The sequence below is a fragment of the Calidris pugnax genome, unplaced genomic scaffold (assembly GCF_001431845.1).
Source record: "Calidris pugnax isolate Ruff unplaced genomic scaffold, ASM143184v1 scaffold44, whole genome shotgun sequence".
Classification (NCBI taxonomy): Eukaryota; Metazoa; Chordata; class Aves; order Charadriiformes; family Scolopacidae; genus Calidris; species Calidris pugnax.
Genome location: NW_015094506.1, coordinates 2794455 through 2817218, shown reverse-complemented (window position 1 = coordinate 2817218; position 22764 = coordinate 2794455). Strand labels below are relative to the sequence as shown.

The following is a 22764-nucleotide window of genomic DNA, read 5'->3' as shown; positions in this document are numbered from 1 at the left end:
TGCAGGTGCGGCCGTTTGGCGGGACGGGCACCGGCCGGCCCTTGGCGCCTCCGCGCGCCAGGTGCGCCGAGCGTCACGTGCGGCGCCTCGCGGGTGGCGGCCACGCCTCGCGCACCATTGGGCGGAGGCGGAGTGGGGGGGGGCGGGTGCATGTGTGTGTGTGAGGGGGTGCGCATTGGAGCAAAGACCGGTCCCTATTGGCAGGGGAGCGAGGGCAGCGCGGGCCATCCCATCTCCCATTGGCTGATGGGCTTGCGCCTCCCTTTCCTATTGGCTGTCGGGGCGCAGAGGCGCTGCGGGGGGCACGCGGCCATTACACCGCAGGTGCTGCCCCGCCTTCCCGCCCGCTGGCCCCCACCCTGTCTGCTATTGGCTGGGCGACCTGGGACTCCCTTCACTATTGGCTGGCAGGGAGCAGGGCCCCGCCCCAACACCCTCACCTCAGCTTGGGGCCCGGAGGAGCGATGGCGGTGTCGCGGCCGGGCCTGGGCCTGGGCGGCGGCGTTGGAGCGGCCAGGCCTGGGCAGGCCCAAGGCCAACCGGGTGGGGTGTCTCTTACAGGGAGGCTGCTGGGTGACGCCTCCTTGGTCCTCTCCCCCGCAGGGGCAGCTGTCCCAGCCTTGCCATGGCCCCGGCGGTCTGCAGGACACTCCTGGGCCTGGCCTTGTACACCGGCAGCCTGTGTGCGGCAAGCAGCCCTGCTTTCCTCTACCACGACTACTGCATCATCGGGGCCGGCCCTTCAGGCTTGCAGATGGCCTATTTCCTCCAGCAAGCTGGCCGGGATTACGTGGTCTTCGAGCGGAGCCATGCTCCCGGCAGCTTCTTCGCCCTCTACCCTCGGCACCGCAAGCTCATCAGCATCAACAAGCAGTACACGGGCAAATCCAACAGCGAGTTCAACCTCCGCCACGACTGGAACTCGCTCCTCAGCCACGACCGCCGGCTGCTTTTCCGGCGCTACTCCCGTGACTTCTTCCCCAACGCCGACGTGATGGTGCGTTACCTGGAGGACTTTGCTTCCCTGCTGAAGCTGCAGGTTCAGTACAACACGGCCATTGTCCATGTGACATTGGAGAGGGATGAACAGGCCTGGAATGGCCACTACTTCCTTCTGACAGACCAGGACAGGCAGAACTACAAGTGCAGGTAATGGGCGAACCCGGGGCTAGCCACACCACTCTCCACAGGCGTCTTCGAAATCACAAAATCACAGAATAAATTAGGTTGTAAGAGACCTATAAAGGTCATCTTTTCTAAGTCCCCTGCCTAAAGCAGGGCCAGCGACAGGTTTCTCAGAGCCTTACCCTGAGGCATAAGTATCTTTAAGGATGGGGATTTCTCAGCCTCTTACAGCCTTAACCACTCCCATGGGGGAAAAATATTTTGGAGGGATCAGTGGAGTGGGTGGGTGGAATAACTGCTCCTGGGAAGGCGTTGCCTTTCACAAGCAATGTTATGCCTTGGATAGCTGAGGAGCTGGCAGGGCAGACACAAACTGGCTGTGATTGCCAACACCATAGGTTCCATCCTTGATAGGTAAGCTTGAAATCGCTTTTGTTTTATCACTAGATAATTGCACTCTGTGAGGAAAAAAACTCAATCATACTTGTTGTAGCTGCTGCTGCTGCCCTTATTACAAACTCAGGTGAGTCAGGGCAGCGACACCTCTCCTCTGGTAACCCACATGTGCTTTGCAAGAACTAGTATGTAAAAGTATGTCAGGAGGAAATATATATGTCAGGAAGAAAAGTATATCAGGAAGAAATTTTTTACTATGAGGGTGGTGAGACGCTGGAACAGGTTGCCCAGGGAAGTTGTGGAGGCTTCTCATCCCTGGAAGTGTCCAAGGCCAGGCTGGATGTGGCCTTGAGCAACCTGCTCTAGTGGGAGGTGTCCCTGCCCGTGGCAGGGGGGTTGGAACTTGATGATCTCTAAGGTCCCTTCCAACTCTAACTGTTCTGTGATTCTATGTCCCAGCTGACTGAAGCCCTGTGTTAGCACAGAGCTGACAGAGGGGAACCAGACAAAAGTGGAGCTGTTGCAGTAGAGGGAGCCCACTGTGAGAAGTAGTCCTCAAGGCTGCTGGTCCTTGAATACCCCTTACGCGTGTGTAGCCCGTATCACCACTGAGCTACATTCCTGAAAAACATCTAGAAGTTACTCGTGTGAGCATATGGAGCATATTTCTCACCTCTTCTGAGAACCTCAGCTCTACGACAGCAGGTCGCGCTGGCTGTCGCTTGGAGGTGCGCTGGCTGGCAAGCGCAGAGGGGACAGAAGGCAATCCCAGACACCCACACATCGCGAGTGAGTTGCTCTTGGGAACTGTGTGAGCAAGGCTGGGACGGCAGACAGTGCTGCTAGCCTTGGCTGCCTGGTGCTTCTGCCAGAGTCACAAAAAATTTCCCTAGCATTCAAGTAAAAAGTTGTTACAGAGAGATAGAAAAATATTACTGTAGTTAATTTCAGTGTTAACAATTAGTCTTGTTGGTAACATGTTTTTATGCCTAGGAGTTACATTTTAAAATCTTGAAACCATTTTATCTCCCTCTTAAAAATAACTTTTGTTCCGTTGTATTAAAAGGCAACACTTTTAAATCAAAGTCCTTTTTTTTATGCTGGATATAATCAACCTGTGAATCACTTTGGTATTATAATATATGTTGTCAGTGACTACATATGAGCAGCACTTGCACGCTCACAAACAACTGGGGGAGACTTATGAAACAAGTGGAGCTTATATGTATAGCACCTGCACTGACTTTTGCTGTATATAACTATGTTCCTCTTCATTTTCATTGGCCTGAGGATAGGGAAGACGGGAGCAGGCCATTAGGTGAAGCTGGGGAGAGGTTTCTGGCAAAACCATGACCTGTGCAGCTGATCCAGTGTGGCTGAAGGGGACACGTCCACAGCAGGAGAAGGGAGGAGTGATGAGATGGAGTGATGGCCCCATTCCCCTAATTCTTGCATTCCCTAGTGTTATCCCTCTTTTTTCAGCTCTTTATTGGTCGCCACTGGGACGTGGGTCCCCAACGTGGTAAACTTCCCTGGCTCAGAATATGTTGAGGGTTACGAGACTGTGTCCATCAACCCGGAGGATTTTGCTGGCCAAACTGTGTTGATCTTGGGCCGAGGGAACTCGGCCTTTGAGACAGCAGAGAACATTCTGGGTGTCACAAACTTCATCCACATGGTGAGCCGGTCCCGTGTGCGCCTCTCATGGGCAACCCACTACGTCGGGGATCTGAGGTAGGAAACCATTCCTCTTCCATTTTCTAATGCAGCCAGAGTAAGAACAAAGAGAAGCACTTCTTGCCCAGGCAACAAATCGGGCTGTCACAGGAGATGCTGTCTTCCTGGGCGTCACAGAGGGAACATGAGGCCCTCTATCTTTAGGTTCTATCTTGTTTTAAAGCAGTCCAGGTTGCAGTTGCTGAACACAGGAGCTTGGTGAGAGTTCTTCAGGGTCTGTATCAAATAGGAAAGTGTCCCCTTGGAAACTGGTTCACTAAAAAGTGCTGGCTCCCAAGTTGTTCCCTTGCTTGCAGTCACAGAGGAGAGCTGAGAGGTTGACTATATCCCGCAAAAGCAGCGAGGCTGTGTTACCTGTGCTGTTCCTGTGAGCCCTGAGGCTTTGGGGATAACCTTTGCACTGAAGGGGAGTATGGGATGCCTGGTGAAGGTGTCCCATTTTCAGCAGCTGAGACAGAACCGTGGATCCCACCTCTCCTCCCTTCTTTTTGCCGTTCTTACGTTCTCAGTTTTTTTTGTAGAGCAATTAACAATGGCCTACTGGATACCTACCAGCTGAAATCTCTGGATGGGCTTCTGGAGGGCGACCTGGAAGATCTGGCTATCGTCAAGGACAAGAAAGGGAAGCTGCACATCACGCTCCGGTTCTACCTGGAGAACAGGAACACCAGCGCAGGCATCGACTCCATCACCCTCCCACAGGACGAACTGGATAATTTTGCCACCCGTGCACCTTATGACCGTGTCATCCGCTGCCTGGGCTGGAAGTTTGACTTCTCTATCTACAACAGGTGAGGGAGAACCAGGATTGGTAGTGAAGCGGGTGTTTAGAGCAAGAGACCATGAAGGGCCTGACGAAGAAGGAAAGGGAAGGGTAGGTCCTCTCTTGGCAGCATTGCCTGGACCTCCACATGCTCTGAGCCACCTGGAGCTGCACAGTCCATTGCTGACCCTGCAACTACGGTCGTGGCCCAGTGGGGACATGTGTGCCACTGCCCTCTGACAGACAGGCTCCAGGGCTGAACAAACGGCAGTGTTGTGACCTGAGTGATGCAGAAGAACTTGTTGCCTTTGGAACTTAACGTCCTGACCTGCCAGATCACATGCAGAAGGCCATCAATGTTTTGTGGTTTTGGAGTTTTTTTGGAATGAGGATGGTACAGGTATAGATCACTACAGAAAGGTTTTGTCTGCTTTTTTTTTCCCCCTGAGGATGCAACCTTCATTTTGCCTTGGTTTGTCTCCTAGTACATCCTGCAGTTGAAAATGGTACTGTTAACTTCGCTGTCTTCCAAAATTCACTATCAGTAGCTCTGGTTTGAATTTGATCTTGTGCTGAGGTGCCTTGAGATAAGCACCTTTGTCTTCTGGAAGATCCTCACGGTAGTAGTAAATCCCACTGAAGGCAGTGGGGACATGAAGCAGTGTCTTGCAGTGGCTGCCATATAACATGTGCCTTACCATAAACCCTTTTTATTATATTTCCACCCCTGCCCTTCCTGACAGCCTGCTCTTCTCTTTTGCACATCAGATCCCTTAGAATGATGCCAGGAAAAGGGAATAAAAAGAAGTATCCTCAGATCAAACCTAGTTATGAGTCCAGAAGCACGCGGGGGCTTTTTGTTCTCGGCACAGCTAGCCACTCTGTTGACTTCAGAAAATCTGCTGGGGGCTTTATCCACGGATTCCGGTACACAAGTGAGTACTGGGGGGTACGGAAAGGGCAGAGGTGGGAATTGTTCCTCCCTTCGAAGGCACAATTCATAGCTTACTGCTGGAAAGAGATCACCCTTAGTCTTGGGCCAGCAGTAAGAAGGACAAAACACAGCCGAGCTGCAGCTGTGTTGTCTGAAGTAGAGAAGTGACTTGGGGTCATATCTGAAGTTTTTAGTTGTCTGTCTTTGTTTTGTCTTTTGTCTCTCTTGCCCATTGTTTATTATTTATGTAACAGAAGAGATTTCTGCCTGCCAGATGCTCTGCCTCGTGACAGGGTGTGGGTGAGAGGTCTGTGCTGTGGAGTTAAAACCAAGCAGCTTTGGGCAGTGGAGAGAATTTCCATCTTTATATATGTGTGTGCCCATCCTTATAACTAAAGGACTGCTCAGAAGTAATGAAATATCCCCAAGGACCCCCACCCCCTCGCCAACCACTCAGCATCACATCAGCTTTCAGAGGGCATTTCCACTGCAGTTACCAGCAATCGGGGTGGGAGATCCTGAGCATAGATGAGCTCTAAAGCTTATTTATTGTGTCCTGCCAGAATCTGTCCGTGTCACAGCAGAGTGATCAGATTTCTTAAAAGCGTAAGCTTGGATTTTTAAATAAGCTGTCTTTGTTTCTCTCAATGTCTTAGCTCGTGCAGTCCACCGCCTATTGGAAAACCGTCACCATGGTGTCCCCTGGCCGTCCACAGTCTACCCTATTACACAGCTGACCAATTCCATCATCAAACGGGTGAATGAGGCCTCAGGCCTCTACCAGATGTTCAGTGTCCTGGCTGACATCATCCTGCTGAGAGAGTGAGTGAGTAATTATTCCCAGCACTGCACTCCATAGTTTCATTCCTTTTTTTTTTTAACCATTGCTTCCCGTGGTGCCACCACACAAATTGCTTCATTGCCGCCTAAGGACGTTACTGTCACGTAGGCAGCCACTCCAAAACCTGCACCACTGCCACGGCTGGTGCCAGTATACCCAGTTCCACCAGTTACTTCTCTCTTGAAGGGCTGAAATGGTCCAGACCTTCCTTCTGGGCTTAGAGGTATAGTACCCTTTCACTGTGCCCAGGAAAAAGCTTTCCTTGAGCAGTGCTAATGTAGAGAGGAATCCCATGGTCTGGGGAAATAACTGAGTCTTGTAACAGTATCTGCAGCCTTCATAAGCTCTGTGTCAAGTCCACCCCAGATCTGTAATGACTAAAAATAATTACTATCTGATGGCTCTTTGGACTTAGCCTCAATCAGCTGAGGGGTGTTTGCTCTTCTCTGGTGGAAAAAAAGTCTTGATGGTTGTGGTTGCAATTTGTAGGAATGCCACAACATTTGAATACCTGGAAGAATACCCAGTTGGAGTCCTGGCTGAGCTGGAAACGCAGATGGGGAAAAAGGCTCCCAATGGGCTGTTTGTTATCATCATGGAGTATGGGAGGAATTTCTCTGGGGCTGACAAGGATGTCTTCTACTACAACCGAGCAGTGGGAGAGGCACAGCATGCCTGGCAGTCCAACTTTTTGCACCCTGTTATCTACTACTACAAACACCTCCCAACAGGTGAGCTTTCCTGCCTTTCCCTGCTAATTATCTGATAGGAGCAAAACTGAGAAGGATGAAGATACTTAAGATCCAAGGGTGGGGGGTAGCCTGAAAGCATTGGACATCCTTCTCCTTAACTTCCTTATGTCTGTCCTCTGGGGCACCTGGGAGAAAAAGCTGGGAGTTTGGCAAGAAGTTTCCATCGATCAGACTGATACAGGGTGTGAGGTAGGGGGTTTGTACCAGAGACCTCACACTTGAGGACAGGAACAGACAGGTGTGCTGGGAACTTCCCCATTCTGAAAAAAAAGGAATATTTTTTTTCCCTTTGGCCAGCATCCTGCAAGTAATTTGCAGCATCCTGGCAGATGAGGCTGGGCTGTTCAGGGTTACCCACTGAAAGAAAACTGCTCTCTGGCCTGCCAGGGTTTGAGAGATCACACGGTGATAGAGGCAGCCAGAGGCAAGGGTTTGAAGATGAGTGTTACATCCAGCAAACAAGACATGCTCAGAATAGATTTCCTTGGGAAATGAATGTGCTGAATCTTCATCTCAAGAAACCTAGGGTCAGGGTCCGGCCTGCCTTGCACGGAAAGAATTGTGATGGGGAGCAGCATTAAAGCATGAACGCAGCTCAGCCTGTCTGGCAGTCCCTGCCAAGGGGGAATGGGAGTGAAATAACAGGAAGCACTGTGGACAGGGACAAGGGGCAGCTGTGCAGTGGCAGGGCTGTTGAGGACAAAGCTAGCAGAGGGGATTGCAAATGAAAGTAAGGTAGGGATTAAAAAGGTCAGGACAAAAGCTGGAACAGCTGTCATAGCTGCTTTCCGCTCCCCAAGCTCTTTTTAATGCCATTTCGATTCTGAGAGATTCCCTTAATGTTCTCCTGGCAGAGCGTGAGATGAGACTTCGACCCCCGGACTGGCCTCTCCCCCACCCAGATGCCCTCCATCACATCGTGGAGGACTTCCTGACAGACTGGACGGCCCCCAACGCCCACATCCTGCCCCTGAGGCGGTTTCTGGAGAACTGCCTCGGCACTGACCTGCGCAACTTCTTTGCAGGTAATTCGAGCACAGGGTTGAGGTGGCAGGAGGAGGGATGCGAGGAACAGGCAACAGGAGTGACCTCTTCTGCAAATAGCTGAGCTCTCCCTCGGGTGAGCTGGTGATCTCACCGTCAGTCACACCTCTTTGATGCACTCCCCAGATGGTAAAAAGTGCTGGTGCCACGTGTGCGTTCCCAAATAGCCTTTGGTCTTGCTCACCAGCAGAAAGAGACCGCCTTAGGCACACATGGATTTGGGGAAAGGTGTATGAGGTTTGGTTCAATCCCTTTGCTACCTGCAGCTTTCCTGCCTCCTCCATCATCTGAACATTCCTCTGTGCCCTGGGGTACCAGATCTCTTTTCATGTACTGATGCTGGGATTGCTTTCCCATGGCAAACGGGAATACTGGGATGTGAGAGCTGGTCTGAAGACTGGTCTGGGAACCGCCTGCAGGAACCCAGTGTGGCACAGAGGGGAGCAATCCTGTGGTACGAAGAAGATGCCAGAGGGCTGCAAGCTCACATCTGGCTCCTTTTCCTCTGAGTGCAGACTGGAGATCCCACCCTGTGTCTCCTGAGCTCTGCAGCGTTGAGTCAATTGCCCTGCTGCTATCTGGGGCAGGGTGCCGGCTGGGACACTCCAGTCATCTCCCCTCAGCCTCTCTGCCTTTTGTTCTGAATGAGTCCTTGAAAGTTTGGGGAAGTTATTCTCTGCCAAATCTGATTTTTTGATCCTTTTTTTTTTTTTTCCTGCAGAGTCCTGTTTCCTCTTTGCCTTCACCCGTCAGAAGCTGCCTCCCTTCTGTGGGCAGGGGTACCTCAGAATGCAAGGGCTGGTGGGGAGCGAGGGGCTCCGGCGCCACGCGGTAGAAGCCGGCCTGCTGCAGGATTACACTCCCAGTGACTTTTCGGGCGACAAAGCTCCCGACAGCCCTGAAGGGTCACAGGACCAGCTGCTGCGAGACCACGTGATACCGCTTCGTCCGCTGCAGCACCTTGTTAATGCCAAGGATGAACTTTAAACCTTTCTCGCTCCACGCTGAGACCCACAGGTGCTGTCGTGACAATATTGTAACAGAGATCCACAGCAGGATTCTGCCCTTTCCTGTGCACCTTGTCCATCCCCATGCCTTCCACTGATCGTGAGTTGCCAAAGACCTGCTGGGATGTTGCTGTTACAAAGAGGAGCAACGTGCTCCGCAGGATAAGTGAGGGCCAGAGTCCGGTGACGCCTTGCCCTGGCAGAGCTCACGCTTTCCGGAAGATGGTGGCTGTTTATCTCCCAGACCGACATCTGCAGCGACATCCAGGGGCCAAAGAGGAGAGAATGCAGGAGCGCCTGGGTGACTTAAAAACGCCACGTCCCTCTTGTGAGGTGACCTGCTGGCACCCTGTGGCAGAGGGTGCCAGCTCTCTGGTCGCTGGATGCCATACGCTGCCAACACTTGAAGATTTGTTTGTGCGACGGATCCCGAAGCGGTACTCCAGGCAAACTGCCCGGTGGTTTTCCTGCAGATGGATTAGGTCAGTTGAGTAGCTGGAGTGGGGAGAGGTGGTCTTTTTTGTTGTTTTTTTTTAAGTTACCAGGTCGGTCAGCTGATTTGTCATTTTCCAGAGAGTACTACAAGAGGCCCTTCCCTCTACAGGCTGGGGGAATGGAGTGCCTGGGACACAGAGACTTTCACTGAGCTCGGCTCCGCTGTCCTCATGTTTTTCTTCTCCCGCACCAAGCAGCCTGAAACGTTAGCCCCTGTCTTTTATAAAGCATGACCAATGTTTCTCCTATTTGCACTATGTCCCAACAAGACAGTTTTGGGTGGACTTTGATGTTGTTCAAACGCTTTGTCTCCTCTTTCTTTTGTTCCCCTCCAGTCACCTTGAGATCTGGCCGGCGTTGACTGGGAGGCTGTCTGTCTGCACCTCACTGCTCCCTCTGTCCCCTGCCTGCTTTTGGCTGTCACCTCCCTGTGGGCTCCTTCCACGCCCCTGGAGTGACAAAGCAAGGGCAGTTTGGAGCTCGACCTTACGCTGTCCCCATGATTTCTAGGAATAGAGGAAGGGTGAGGGGGAATCAGCTTTTACTTCCACCCATATTTTCCAATCCCTTCGCATCTAGAGGAACAGACCCCTCTGCACTCCTGCTTCCCAGTACCTCAGGTGGGCTGGGGGAACTGCACCTACAGGTGCCTACAACTCCCCCCATCCTTTGCATCCAGCTGCCGTTTCTGTAAAACCCCAGTTCCTGCCGGGAGAGGCTGGGGAGCAGGGGAGGTGAAGGAGATGACAAATGAGTTTTTGCTCTGTTTTGGGAAGCGCTCTTTCACAGAATCACAGAATGGTTGGAGTTGGATGGGACCTTAGAGATCATCGAGCTCCAACCCCCTGCCACGGGCAGGGACACCTCCCACCAGACCAGGTTGCTCAAAGCCCCATCCAGCCTGGCCTTGGACACCTCCAGGGATGGGGCATCCACAGCTTCTCTGGGCAACCTGTTCCAGTGTCTCACCACCCTCACAGGAAAGAATTTCTTTGGGTGATGCTGGGGAAGCTGCTGCTGCTGGAAGATCTTAACATGTTGGCACACAGCTGGGAAGGGTCCCCTTCTAACTTGGTGTCGGTCCAAGCACCCTCCTGTGGGCTTTGCATCCCCTTGGCCCAGCTCCAAGGCCAGTCTGGGAATGGCACTCGGGGCCCGGAGCTCTCCAGAAGGTGCCACTACTTGCTGCACCCTTGGCACCGTGGGCTTTTTATTTGGGGGTTGTCCAGGGAGGAAGAGAGCCTGTGACCGAGGGGGGGTGAGCACATTCTCCAGGTGTTTCCTCTTCCAGTCTCAGGCTGTATGCCCGCAGTGTACGTGCTGCTTTCGAGTGGGAGTCTCCGGGGCTCTCACCCACGGGCTCTGCGTGTCTCCCGGGGTGGGAGCCGGTGGCTTTCGCCCCGATGAGCCGCGCCATTTTGTAGCCACGCGTGGGAGGGAGCGGGGTCTGCGGGTTGACTCTGGTGCCTTGTCCCCGCCGGCGGGTTGCGGGGCTGCGTCCTTCCAGCGCCGCTCCCAGCAGCGGGCGGAGCGGGGGCTGCCCTCGGCCCGGCCACGGCCGAGCGGGACGGGACGGGGCCCGCCCCACGTGCGGAGGGCGCGCCACGCCGCGGGCCGCGCTGCGGAGCCGCCGCCAATCAGCGCGCAGGGCTCGCCCCGCGTGACACAGCACGCTGACCCCCACGGCGGGCCGGTGGGAAGCGGCTTGAAGGACGGCCGCAGCGGCCAATCAGAGATCGGCGCCTGGGGGCGGAACCCAATCAGCTGAGGGAGGGGAGGGCCCGTTGCGTCGTTCGCAGGCTTCCTGCAGAGGTGGCCAATCAGCGCGCCGGTGGGTGGGGCGCTAAGCGGAAGTCCTGTCAGGAGTGGGTCACCTCCGGGCCCGGGAAGGTGCGCGGTGGGCGCTGCGGCTCGGGGAGGGGGAGCCCCCGGGGGTTTGGAGTGTCCCGTGGCTGGGGAGCAGCTTCCCCGTGGCGCCGGGGTCCTGCCCTGTGGGGCTGCAAGGGGCAGTCGGGCCCTTGTGGGGCGGAACCCAATCAGCTGAGGGAGGGGAGGGCCCGTTGCGTCGTTCGCAGGCTTCCTGCAGAGGTGGCCAATCAGCGCGCCGGTGGGTGGGGCGCTAAGCGGAAGTCCTGTCAGGAGTGGGTCACCTCCGGGCCCGGGAAGGTGCGCGGTGGGCGCTGCGGCTCGGGGAGGGGGAGCCCCCGGGGGTTTGGAGTGTCCCGTGGCTGGGGAGCAGCTTCCCCGTGGCGCCGGGGTCCTGCCCTGTGGGGCTGCAAGGGGCAGTCGGGCCCTTGTGGCTGGAGGGGGTGGTTCTGCTTTGTGGGGCCCTGTGTGCTTGGGGGGGGGCCCTTCCTCACCGGGTTGGGGGGTTGAGAGGGGAACTCTGTGGTTGGGGGCCCTGTTCCACTAATGGGGGCTGCTTGGATCCTGTGGCTGAAGGAGCCTTGCCTCGTGGTACCAGGCCCTGCCCCGTGGGGTGGGAAGGAACAAGCCGAGGGGGAAGGCTCTGCTCTGTAGGGCACGGGGGAAAGGGTTGACCCTGTGCCTGAGGCAGGGGATACCGCCCCGTGGAATGGAGGCTGTATCTGGGGGAGCCCCATGGCGGGTGGGACCCCCCAGCTGTGGGGCTGAAGCTGCAGTGAGGTGTCAAGGGCTGGGCATAGGGGCAGTAAGCACTCCAGTTGGTGCCCCCTATGTTGCTGCTGAAGCTCTGGGCTTGGGGGCTGCCCTGCTGAGGGCACTTTGCTGCTGTGGGACTGGCTGTGGGGTGCACACACACCTCATACCTTCTCCTCTCCCCACAGATGGCCCAGAGGTTGGTGTTCCGGCGGCTGCTGTCCCTCACCCTCAGGACACTGCCCCTGCAGGGGCAGCGGATGGTCTCTGGCCCCCTGACACCGCGTGTCCCCCTGGCACCCCATGGCAAAGCCTTTGGCACCTCAGCAAGCTGCAGGAACACCTTCAACGTGCAGGATGGCAGTGACTTCCAGGACCGGGTAGTAAACAACCCCAAACCCGTTGTGGTGGACTTCCATGCACAGTAAGTCCCCTTCCATGGCTCTTGTGCCCCTCACTGCTGTTACACATGCAGGTGTGTCCCTGCTGCTTTCCTGACGTGGTGGCACTCTGGGTGCACTGGGGACACGGGTATGCCCAAGGGATTCCAGAGCTGCGGAGTTGTCAACCGCCCTGCCTCAGTTTCTGGTGTTAAAAAGTGCTTCTGACCCTGAGGTGCGATCCATAGAGATTTCACTGCTGTGGGTGTAGCTACACCCTGCAGGAATGTAAAAACAAAAGTGGTAAGAACTTCCCTGGGGCGGCGTAGCTGCACCTCCCAAGTGCCTGGGTGTCACCCTGCTCCAGCGTTGCATCATTGTGCAAAAGGCACATCAAGAAAAAGCTCTGATATCGGCCTTTTTTAGCTTTATGGATTAAATGTTCTTTTACAAACACTAAATGATAGTAACAGCCATGGAAGAACATTTCACTTGGCATACCCCTGCACCATCATATTGTGTTTTTCCAGTTTTCTCACTCTGCATGCTCTCCGGGCTGGGCTTTATATATTAATTTATATATTTATATGCCTTTTATATATTAATTTATATATTAATATGCCTTTATATATTAATAACAGCGGCATGATACCAGTGGTAGCATTTGTCATCGATAAAAAGGTTGTCATCCTCTTGCCAGTAAAAATATTTCTAGATGTTATCTGCTGGATTAACGATACTGATTATCTTTGTTTTCTCAAGTGTTTTCATAGTCCTGCAGTGCTGTCACGTGAACCTGTTGTGGCTGGTTCTGGGCAAACAGAGTATGAAACAGCCTGAAAATGTCTGCTCTAAATAAACCAAGCTGATAAACCCAAATGAACGTTAACTTGGATCATCCAGGGAATAGAGGACAAATAATTGAAAGCCTGAAACCTGATACGGGGGGAGGAGGACAAAAGTTTACCAGAGCTTAAATTTTAAAAGAAAAGGGCACATAGAGCTTTAACTCCTGTTTTCCTTGAATTGAGTACATTCATGCCATCCCAGCTGGTGCAGATAGAGGATGCAGGGAGTGTTTGCTGTGTACAGGGCCTCACAAACTCTGCTGTTGGCTGCACCTGCATTTGGAATTGGTAGTCTCTTTTTGAACAGATGCGATGGCTCTGAGTTTTGCAGCTAAAGGGGAATATCTGTAAACCCTGTGCTGAGTGCAGAGGGGAAGTCTTCGTTCTGATGATTGGCATAAACTGATTTGAGTGTGGGCTGTGACCCCCGCACCCAGTGGCGACACTTGCTCTGTGGCAGCTTTGCAGTCAGTGAGATCCCAGCTCTGTGTGTACTCACCAACGAGGACACAAAGCAGTGTTGGGATGAATGGCTGAGAAGAGGGGGCAGGAGCACCACCAAAGCTGGCAGAACAGACTGTAGTGTGATTGAAATGACATCAAAAGGACCATCAATGCTGAATGGTGTCCTCTTCTTCCACTCAGCCCCACCACCACACACACAGAGGAAAAAAAAATCCTTGACAGCTTCTTTGCGAAAGAAACTTTTTTCTAAGCTGTGGTTCAGGAATGGTGTCTCCAGGCTGGCTCTCAAATGGAACGGTGATGGCAGTAAAGGCAGTGGTGTACCAGCAAGAATTCCGTGGCCGCTGCTGCACTTGCTTCCTCTAAAGTTCCATCTCTTCTTTCTCCAACAGGTGGTGCGGCCCCTGCAAGATCCTAGGCCCCAGGTTAGAGAAGATGGTGGCCAAGCAGGAGGGGAAGGTGCTGATGGCCAAAGTGGACATCGACGATCACACAGACCTTGCTATTGAGTACGAGGTAGGAGGCAGAAGAGCGTGGGCTTTCCTTTGCTGACAGTGCGTAGAAGGTGCCTCCCTGGGGAGAGGTGTGCCCCCGCGGCAGCAGCATTGATGGGGAGGGGAATCATAGAATCATAGAATCATTCAGGTTGGAAGAGACCCTTGGGATCATCGAGTCCAACCATCTACCCTACTCTACAAAGTCCTCCCCTACACCATGTCCCTTAGCACTGCATCTAAACGTCCCTTAAATACATCCAGGGATGGTGACTCCACCACCTCCCTGGGCAGCCTATTCCAATGCCCTATCACTCTTCCGGTGAAAAATTCTTTCCTAATGTTCAGTCTAAACCTGCCCTGTTGGAGCTTGAAGCCATTGAAGCCACCGGGAAGCCCGGTGCCTGCAGGTTCCTAATCCCTCAGGTCACTCATTACTAGGTGGATTTCACTGCTTGGCTCTCCTCCAGCTCTTCTTGTGTTCAGCATCACCACCTCTAATTCTGCAGAAAGGTGTCCTTTAACCCTTGCAGGCATTTATCAATGTAAATGCTTACCTTCCCTTGAGGAGCCTGCAGCGTACGCAGCGTTCTACGGCGTGCATGGGCTGCTCAGGTGCAGGGCAGGAACGTGAAGTAACAAGCCCCAAGTTTATTCTGCCCTTGGATGCCGTTCTTCGTGCAGCCAGCCTGTCCTCTTTCCCTTCTTTGTTCAGGATTTCTTGCTGGGTGATAAAGTCCTGTCTTTAAGCCACAGTGCAAGGAGACACCATGGGTTTTGTCTGGACAGGTGGGAGCCAGGTTGGAGAACACACATAGGCAATGGGAACGTGCCTCCTGCTCTTGGTAAGCACAGACCTTGGTGCTTACACCAGTGTTTTCACACGCCAGTTGCGTGTGTTCCCCGTGCTGCCTTGCTCCCAGGAAGAAGCTGAGTGACTGGAGAAGACCACAGCCTTGGCTTACATGATTTATTTATCTTTTCCCTGTGTCAGTGATTAAGTAGTTTAAGAAGCCCAAAAAATTCCTCTGACAACTGTGGTCACCCCCGTTGTCTCTCCTTGTAAACAACAACATGGTCTGTGGAGCCGGGGCATCCTGCTGTCGGGTTGTACAGGGAAGAAAGTACTTAATTTTCACTTGAGTGTCACGCAGATGGAGCTGCTCCCCTTCCACAGATGAAGTCCTGCTCCCAGGGCGGAGGCTAGCACAGGAAGCTCCTCAAGTTGCCCAGCCAACTCCTGTGAGCCATCTCCTGAGCAAGCTGTTGGTTTATTGAGCCTGGAGGAGACGCTCTGTGCTGTTCCCACACCCTGCCAAGCCGGAAGGAGAAGGAAGTGGAAACTGCTTGTTCCCTCCCACTCTTTCCCAAAGAGGCCTTGCTGCCTGTGCTGCGGTGGCGTGTCCACCCAGCTGGTGCCCACAAACATGACTTGCAGCTTCCACAAGCTGAGCACGAGAGCCTCCAGCGCTCTCTTTGATGGTGGCACGCCCCAGGCCGAGGAGGGTGGCTGCTGGCTCGTGAGCAGGGCTGTGTGTTCCAAGCCCAAGGGCTGCGTCGCTTGAGGGTGCTGGTGAGAAGAAGTCGAAGAGGGTGAGGTTGTTTCTGCGGCAGTCGGAAAGTGCATAAATCATAATAGGTGCAGGCAAGGCTCTGGTAGCACCCACCCCAAGGAGAAGAGAATAGAGATGATTATTTTCGAGTAACATGGTCTAATGGAAGGTGTCCCTGCCCATGGCAGCGGGGCTGGAACTAGATGATCTTTTAAGATCCCTTCCAAACCAAAGCATTCTATGATTCTTTGATTCTATGATTATTAGCTTAACTCTTGTATTGTTCCAAGCCTTCCAGTAGATCGAATTAGCTGGGATTACAAGAGGATAATCTCAGATGACTGGAAAACGGCAAACGGTATGTGCATATGAAGAAAGGTCTTCAAAAAGAGGCCAAAAGCTCCCAAGTTGTGCAGGTTTGATGGCACGCTGCACGTGCTCTCCCACCAGGTGGTGAGTGAGCAGCTGCACAGCCTGCTGAATGCATGCGTTTGTCTGCAGGGGCTGCCTGTCTTGCAGCCCTGCTGGGCATGGGTTCAGGCAGGATTGAGCCTGCTGGCGAGGGCCAGCTTCCAGCAATTCATTCTGGAGCCTTCTATGCAAACAAAGTTTTTGGTTTGCAGGAGGGCCTGGGGATCGTTGCTTCACTCTTTGAGTGATGCAAATGGGTTGTGACCGTTATCCCCGTGGCTAAAACCCCATGGCTAGGCAGTGTCTGTGAGTAGGGTAGGGGTAAAGGAGAAATTTTTGCTTTGATCCTCATAGTTTGGGGCACCCTTTTCAAGGCAGAAGTTTGGTTTGTGTGCTGAGCACACACTTGGTTTTGCTTCATCTTCTGGGAAGTTGCCACTTCAGGAGATGCGAGCGTAAGGGCTGATGGGAAGACATCAAGTCAAGATCAAAGAGGGACCAAAGGTAGCATTTGGGAAAGACCAGGAAAACCAAAGGTGGTATTTGGGAGGGATCAGGAAAGATTTTTTTTTTTTTTAAAGCCATTCCACCGGGGATCAGATGGCTGCAGGCTGAGAAAGTTTTTGTTTCAGGGGGTTTTGGCATCTGTGCCACCCCCCAACAACGCCTCCACTAGATGCCAAGAAGTCTCCTTCCATCCGTATTTATTCCCCTGCCCACGCACGCTTGTCGCCGGCTTGCACAACATCCTCCTCAGGCGCCGGGGGCAGGGGGGAGGCAGAGTGAGGGGGAGAGACCCCCTGGAAGAGCTGAGGAATGCCGGCGCATTCCTTCACACGCGCCGCTGTCTGCCCTTGGCTCCTGGCCCTCCCAGTTTAGCATGAAGTGGGGACGCGTTTCCTGCAACTGGAAATGTCCCCAGCGCCCTTCCCCATCCGGTTATGCCCAACACAAAAGTTCTTTCTCTGGAGATTCCTCCTTTTATCTAACACCTTTCATCTCTGGTTGTGGCCTTTTGCCGCTGCTCCAGCCCGCTCCTGACCTCTTGCCCTGGGAGCAGAAAGGGAGAAGCAATACTTTTGTTTAATCTGCCATCTTTTAAAATTCTTTAGATTCATCTCTTGCCTTGGCCCGTTGCCTGCGCACATGGCCACTGGGAAAGGGCAGCCCCTTCTCCGGCCGCTGCGGGTGGGCAGCCCTGGAGAGCTGCTGGATACAGGGCTGGTCCTTCAGCAGCAGAGCTTGGTCCTGTGTTACGCCTCGTTCCGAAGCTGGGGTGAGATCCATCCCCCTGCTCCGTTCTGTGGCAGCCGAGCTTGTGTACAAACCCCAGTTTCAGATTTCACTGAATTTTTAGAGTTGGAAGGGACCATAGAGATCATCTAGTCCAACTCCCCTGCTAAGGCAGGACCACCCAGAGCTTGTCAGAGCATGTTACTCAGGACTGCATCCAGGCGGGGCTTGAAAATCTCCAAAGAAGGGGACTCCATAATCTCCCTGGGCAGCCTGTTCCAGGGCTCCATCACCCTCACGGAGGGGTTTCTCCTCATATTTGAGTGGAACCTCTTATGTTCCAGCTTGTGCCCATTGCCCCTCGTCCTCTCACTGGCAACTACTGAAAAGAGTCTGGTTCCCTCCTTCCTCAGCCTGCCCTTGAGATACTTGTAGGCATTGATAAGGTCTCTCCTCAGCCTTCTCTTCTCCAGACTAAAGAGTCCCAGCTCTTTCAGCCTCTCCTCATAAGGGAGATGCTCCAGTCCTTGAATCATCTTTGTAGCCCTTCACTGGACTCTTTCCAGTAGTTCCCTGTCCCTCTTGAACTGGGGAGCCCAGAACTGGACGCAGTATTCCAGTTGTGGTCTCACCAGTGCAGAGTAGAGGGGCAGAATGACCTCCCTTGACCTGCTGGCCACACTCTTCCCTATGCAGCCGAGGATTCCATTGGCCCTCCTGGCCACAAGAGCACACTGTTTGCTCATTGTCATTTTGTTGTCCACCAGGACCCCCAGATCCTTTTCTTCAGAGCTGGGATGGGAGAGAATTTCCTCGGTACGGGTACTGCCAGGAATAGCGTGGATGGCCACGTTTGTTTATTTATCTGTGGTCAGTGCTGATCAAAAGCAGCCTGACTTTTTCTCTATAAATGCTTTTGAGGGAGGAGGAGGGTTTGTTTAGGTTCAGTGCAGATGGGACCCAAAAAAAAAAAGGGAGGAGAAAAAAAAAAAAAGACCCGTAACTTTGCCTTCTAGAAATTCCCATGACTTCTCAAGCAGTGAAACAAAGCACGTGCTGTGCTGAAGGGCTGCCCTTGCTGCAGCGAGCAGGAAGGCAGCTCTCAAAAGCATCGTGTTTTCTGGGCAGAGGCAAGTTCCTCAGTGCCCCTGGTGCTCACCCTGCCAGCCCTGGACCCGCCACCCGTTCTTGGGGTTTGCTCACCGCTGCAAAAGAAAAAAAAAAAAAGACCCGTAACTTTGCCTTCTAGAAATTCCCATGACTTCTCAAGCAGTGAAACAAAGCACGTGCTGTGCTGAAGGGCTGCCCTTGCTGCAGCGAGCAGGAAGGCAGCTCTCAAAAGCATCGTGTTTTCTGGGCAGAGGCAAGTTCCTCAGTGCCCCTGGTGCTCACCCTGCCAGCCCTGGACCCGCCACCCGTTCTTGGGGTTTGCTCAGCACTGTAGAAAAGCAATGAAATGGAGGGATTGAGGCTGCATGAAGCACATCGAGAGCCCTGAGACTTGGTTTTATTGTCTGCTCCTCTGTAGTGCTTTGAAGAGTCGACCTTTTCTTTCCTGGCCCATAATGGCCTGACGCCAGCTGGTGCTGGTTGGGCAGGCTGGTTTTTTTGGATGGAGCTGGGGTAACTCTGCTCGTTATTAACCCACTCTGAAAACTAAAGGGAGGCTCAGCAGAGCTTTGCCCTTCTGGAGGAGGGAGAGAGGAGTGGAGCTCCCACCAGTCACTAGGAGGAGCTGAAGATCGAGCGTTGCAGCAGCCCCGGCGCTCCCGTCCCTTCGGATGAGGCTGCAGAAGCCCTGGAGGACAGACAGACTGCGGGGAGCCACGCCGGACTGGCCGGCCAGGACCAGGCGGGAAGGGAAGCACAAACTGTCCCTTTCATCTCGGGCTCCCGATGGGAGAAAAGCCAGCCCTCTGGCGAGTTTCCCGGGAAAGGATTTGCAGATCCTGGCTGGCAGCGCAGGCGGGAAGGCCCCGCAGGCTGGCGGGGAGGCAGCAGGCGAGGAGGACAGGACATGTTTCGGGGAGGAGGCTTTGCAGAGATAAAAGGTGCCGAAGCTGTGCTCTCAGAAACACCACCAGATCTCTCCCCAGCCACAGCTCTCCCAGCTCTTGTTGCTCCTTCTCCCGATCATTGTCCCCAAGATCTCTTCTGCCACCGGTCAGCCAGCAAGCCCCTGGGGAGCGTTGTCATTTCCACTGCTGTTTTCTGGATAATTCCCAGAAAACTTTGTTCTGAGCTAAAAAAAAAAAGCAGCGCTCACAGCTGCCTGCTGGCTCCGGTCGGAGGGACTTTTCACTCCTTACTTAATGGTTAGGGATCTGCAGTGGACAGCCAGCTAAATCACTGAAAACAGGAGCAGAAAAGGAAAGATGGGCTGGAGGGGGTTGCCATTACTGTGGTAGGATGGAGCAGGAAATCTGCTTGTGCAGTGATGGGGTGGAACCTTTCTCCAGCTCCAGTCTTGCCTGGAGAAGAACACCGGTCCAGTTTCGTACCACCCTGCCCATAAAATGTCCAAAGGTCACTGTGCCTGAGAGGTGTCCTGATAAAAAACTGGGTTTGTTTGCTTATGATAGGAAAAAAGAGAAGGAGAAGAGGAATTTGTACTGGAGGGAGGGGAAAAAGCTTTACCTGTTTGTTTTATATTAGCTTTGGGGTTGTCTTTAAAATTTTGGGTCTTACTTAAACTGGAAAAGCTGCTCAGCCTTGACTTAAGCAGGGCAATATCAATATAAGTCAGTGCAGAGGTGAGGCCAAAGGAAAAGGAGGAACGTGAAGCTTTGTTGGCCTGTGTTTTGCAAGCGGACGTGCTACCCTTGAGCAGTGTGTGCTCAGCTCCTCTGTAGCCACTTCTTCTGTTGAGCTCCACCTGGGGCCCGGGTGCAGCTGGGCTCCCCACAGCCTCCCCTCACCTCTGTCTCCCTGTTTCTCTTGCCCCCAGGTGTCAGCGGTGCCAACCGTGCTGGCGATGAAGAACGGGGATGTCGTGGATAAGTTCGTGGGGATAAAGGATGAGGATCAGCTGGAGGCATTCCTCAAGAAACTCATCGGAGCCTGAAGTGAAAGAGTGGCTGTACCTCTGCCTCTGGACACGTCCACGCTGTGCATTCCTTGCCTGGGAGAGCTGAGGGGCACGAGAACTGCCTGCCTTGCACAACCTGGGGTTTTTTTCCTGGTTTGGGTTGGGTTTTTTTTTTTGAGATGGACAGTGTTGTAACCCTTTCCTCCCACTCCCCCTTCTCTCAAGCAGCAGTAGTTGTAAAATGTGCTGAGGAGCAGGGCTGCTTATTCTCAAAATGGGGAATGCAGCTGGAATTAGGAGCCTGTGTTTATCAGCAAAGAGCTGACGTGCAGAGCTGCTGCTGCTGCTGAGTTAAGAGGAGGAATGTTTTTCTCTTTGCCTAGCATCTGATAGCACAGAGCAGAGGGCAGCTGCTCCCTGCAAGATGTGGGTACATACCTGCCCTGGGTGGGTTTGTTTAAAGCTGAGAATGCCTCTGCCTTGTCTGTGAAACCTGTCTCTTTGTCCTTCTGTCCACGTGTCGCTGAGACGGGTACCACTCCTGCACAAATCTATGGGCTCCCATCAGAATTTTATAAGAGAAAATAGAAGTATTTTATGGATCTCCTTTTGTAGGTCTGTAATAAAGAGAACTTTATTGGTCACTGCTCTCTAGCTGGAGAATAAAACTTGATTCTCAGAAACCACAGGGAAGTCCCTTGTCTGTCCAGAGAGGTGAGAGGGAGCACCAGCAGCACAGTGGCTGGTTTCTAATGACAGGTTGGGAGAGCGCAGGCTACAGCTCGATGCTACTGAAAAGTAATGTGCTGAAAACCAAACAAGTGGATTACTTCCATGGGGCTTTCGGTGCTGCTTCCAAGACCCGCTGTGGGTGCTGCTGGATCTGGGATGCCAGAAGGACTCCCTGCCTCTACACAGAGGAGCCTGAGCTCTGCTCACCACCCCCATGCTTTTCTCACTCCTTTCCTGCCCGAGGAGCCTGAGAGCCTCTCTCTCCCTTGCGTGAATGATTAAATCTGCTCACACAGGTGAGCCCTGCCAAAAGGCAGTCCTCTGACTTCAATTGCCCTGACCTTTAGACTAAGGGAGGCAGTTGCCTGCCCGTATGGCAAGCAGCCCTCAGCCCTTCCCAATCTCTTTCTCCTCCTCCCTATATACACCTGTTTCTAGTCAACCTGGCTTCTAAGTGCTCCTGGCCTCCTCGTGTGCTTGTAGGCAGAGCACAGCACCAGGGCCGGTGCCTGCTGTAACACTTAATTCCAGTTTGCTTATCTAAGCTGCATGAGAACATTGTAAGTGCTTAATAACCATGTACAAGCTGCTGGCCTTTTATTTTTTTCACCTTCCCAGCTTCTGTTCCATTCAATCACTCTTAACTCTGCTTTGGATCTGCTCCATTTCACCTCCCTGGCATAAGTTGTTACGAGCGGCGAGGCAAAGGGGTTTTTTTTTCTGCACCTTTGCAATAAAGATTTATGAGCTTTGAAGGAGCAGGGGAGTGGCGATGCAAGTCCTGCTGCAGCTGCGAGTGCTGTTCCCACCTGCTTCCATCACCCCGGGGCCTGGGCAACACCATGAGATGGTGCTGGGTCCCCTGAGATGGGTACCTCCCCGTCCGGGCTGGGCTGATCTGGCCACCGGCAGGCGGCTAGAGGTGATGTCACTTGGATGTAATGTGGTAAAGAACTGTTGGTCAGTTACAATCAGTACAAAAAAAAAAAAAAAAACCACGACATTTTATTTTATTTGGGAGACCACAGAAGTTACACGCCTCACATCCTGCTCAGGTTTCAGGCCGGGCAATCTGCCCCGCAGTTCTGGTGTTCCTGCTCTGTAAACACTGCTAGTAAGGACTGTCTCCATTTTCCTGCATGCGCAGGAAAAGTAGGGGAACAGCGTCACGTACCCGACAATAGTCCACTTTCATGCTTCACCATCCTACAGAACAGGAAAAAACACAGTGACTTTGCATTGTGTAATTAAGGGGCAGTATAAATTAGCTATTTTATCACTTCCTTCTAAGGAAAAGTGGAGCTAAGGTACCATTCAGCTATTAAAGCGCCAGCATGCTTTGGGGTGCCTTATGTGAAAGGCACAAATGTTTCTTTGAGATAAATGGTGAAACCCCACATAAGGTACCATTCAGCTATTAAAGCGCCAGCTTTAGGGTGCCTTATGTGAAAGCCACAAATCTTTGAGATAAATGGTGAAACCCCCCACACAGGTGCCCTGTGGAAATCCTTCAGAAAGAGCACCATGGGTGGAGAGAAGGAGAGGTTTGAGGGCACCCTGAGATTCCCCAAGTGCTTTGCACAGTTTTCAGGCACACACAGGTGCCCTGTGGAAATCCTTCAGAAAGAGCACCATGGGTGGAGAGAAGGAGAGGTTTGGGGGCACCCTGAGATTCCTCAAGCCCTTTGCACAGTTTTCAGCGCAGGACAGGCCTCACAGCTCAAGGGTGTTTTCCTGTGGCAGGATCTTAATTCAGCTCCCTGTTTGCCGACTGCTGGGAGAGGCTTCGGGGCTCCCCCAGCTGCTGGTAATAACAGAGGAGGTGCAAGCGGGAAGCACTTACCAGCAGAGTATTTACGTAGCAGTTAAAAGAAGGGCTGCACAGCAATTTTTCATGCCACCTGAAC

General features: G+C 53.1%; 2 protein-coding genes across 3 annotated transcripts; both read left to right on the top strand.

Annotated features, from left to right (window-relative positions):
- Nucleotides 1-235: 235 nt before the first annotated feature.
- Nucleotides 236-9336, top strand: FOXRED2 (FAD-dependent oxidoreductase domain containing 2). The gene is made up of 8 exons (XM_014964135.1): nucleotides 236-1149; nucleotides 3004-3255; nucleotides 3780-4049; nucleotides 4790-4956; nucleotides 5612-5777; nucleotides 6286-6527; nucleotides 7403-7573; nucleotides 8314-9336. Exons 1-8 carry the CDS (start codon nucleotides 626-628, stop codon nucleotides 8577-8579), a joined length of 2058 nt encoding a protein of 685 aa, XP_014819621.1. The 5' UTR covers nucleotides 236-625; the 3' UTR covers nucleotides 8580-9336.
- A 1626-nt stretch (nucleotides 9337-10962) lies between these two features.
- TXN2 (thioredoxin 2) lies at nucleotides 10963-20808 on the top strand. 2 transcript variants are annotated; one of them, XM_014964290.1, is made up of 4 exons: nucleotides 10963-10984; nucleotides 11902-12137; nucleotides 13799-13922; nucleotides 20045-20808. In XM_014964290.1, the coding sequence occupies exons 2-4, from the start codon at nucleotides 11902-11904 to the stop codon at nucleotides 20159-20161; spliced, it is 477 nt and encodes a 158-aa protein (XP_014819776.1). In that variant the 5' UTR covers nucleotides 10963-10984; the 3' UTR covers nucleotides 20162-20808. The 2 variants fall into 2 exon arrangements, with proteins under 2 accessions (XP_014819776.1, XP_014819774.1); XM_014964288.1 differs by lacking the exon at nucleotides 10963-10984 and adding an exon at nucleotides 11181-11260.
- The last annotated feature ends 1956 nt before the right edge of the window (nucleotides 20809-22764 follow it).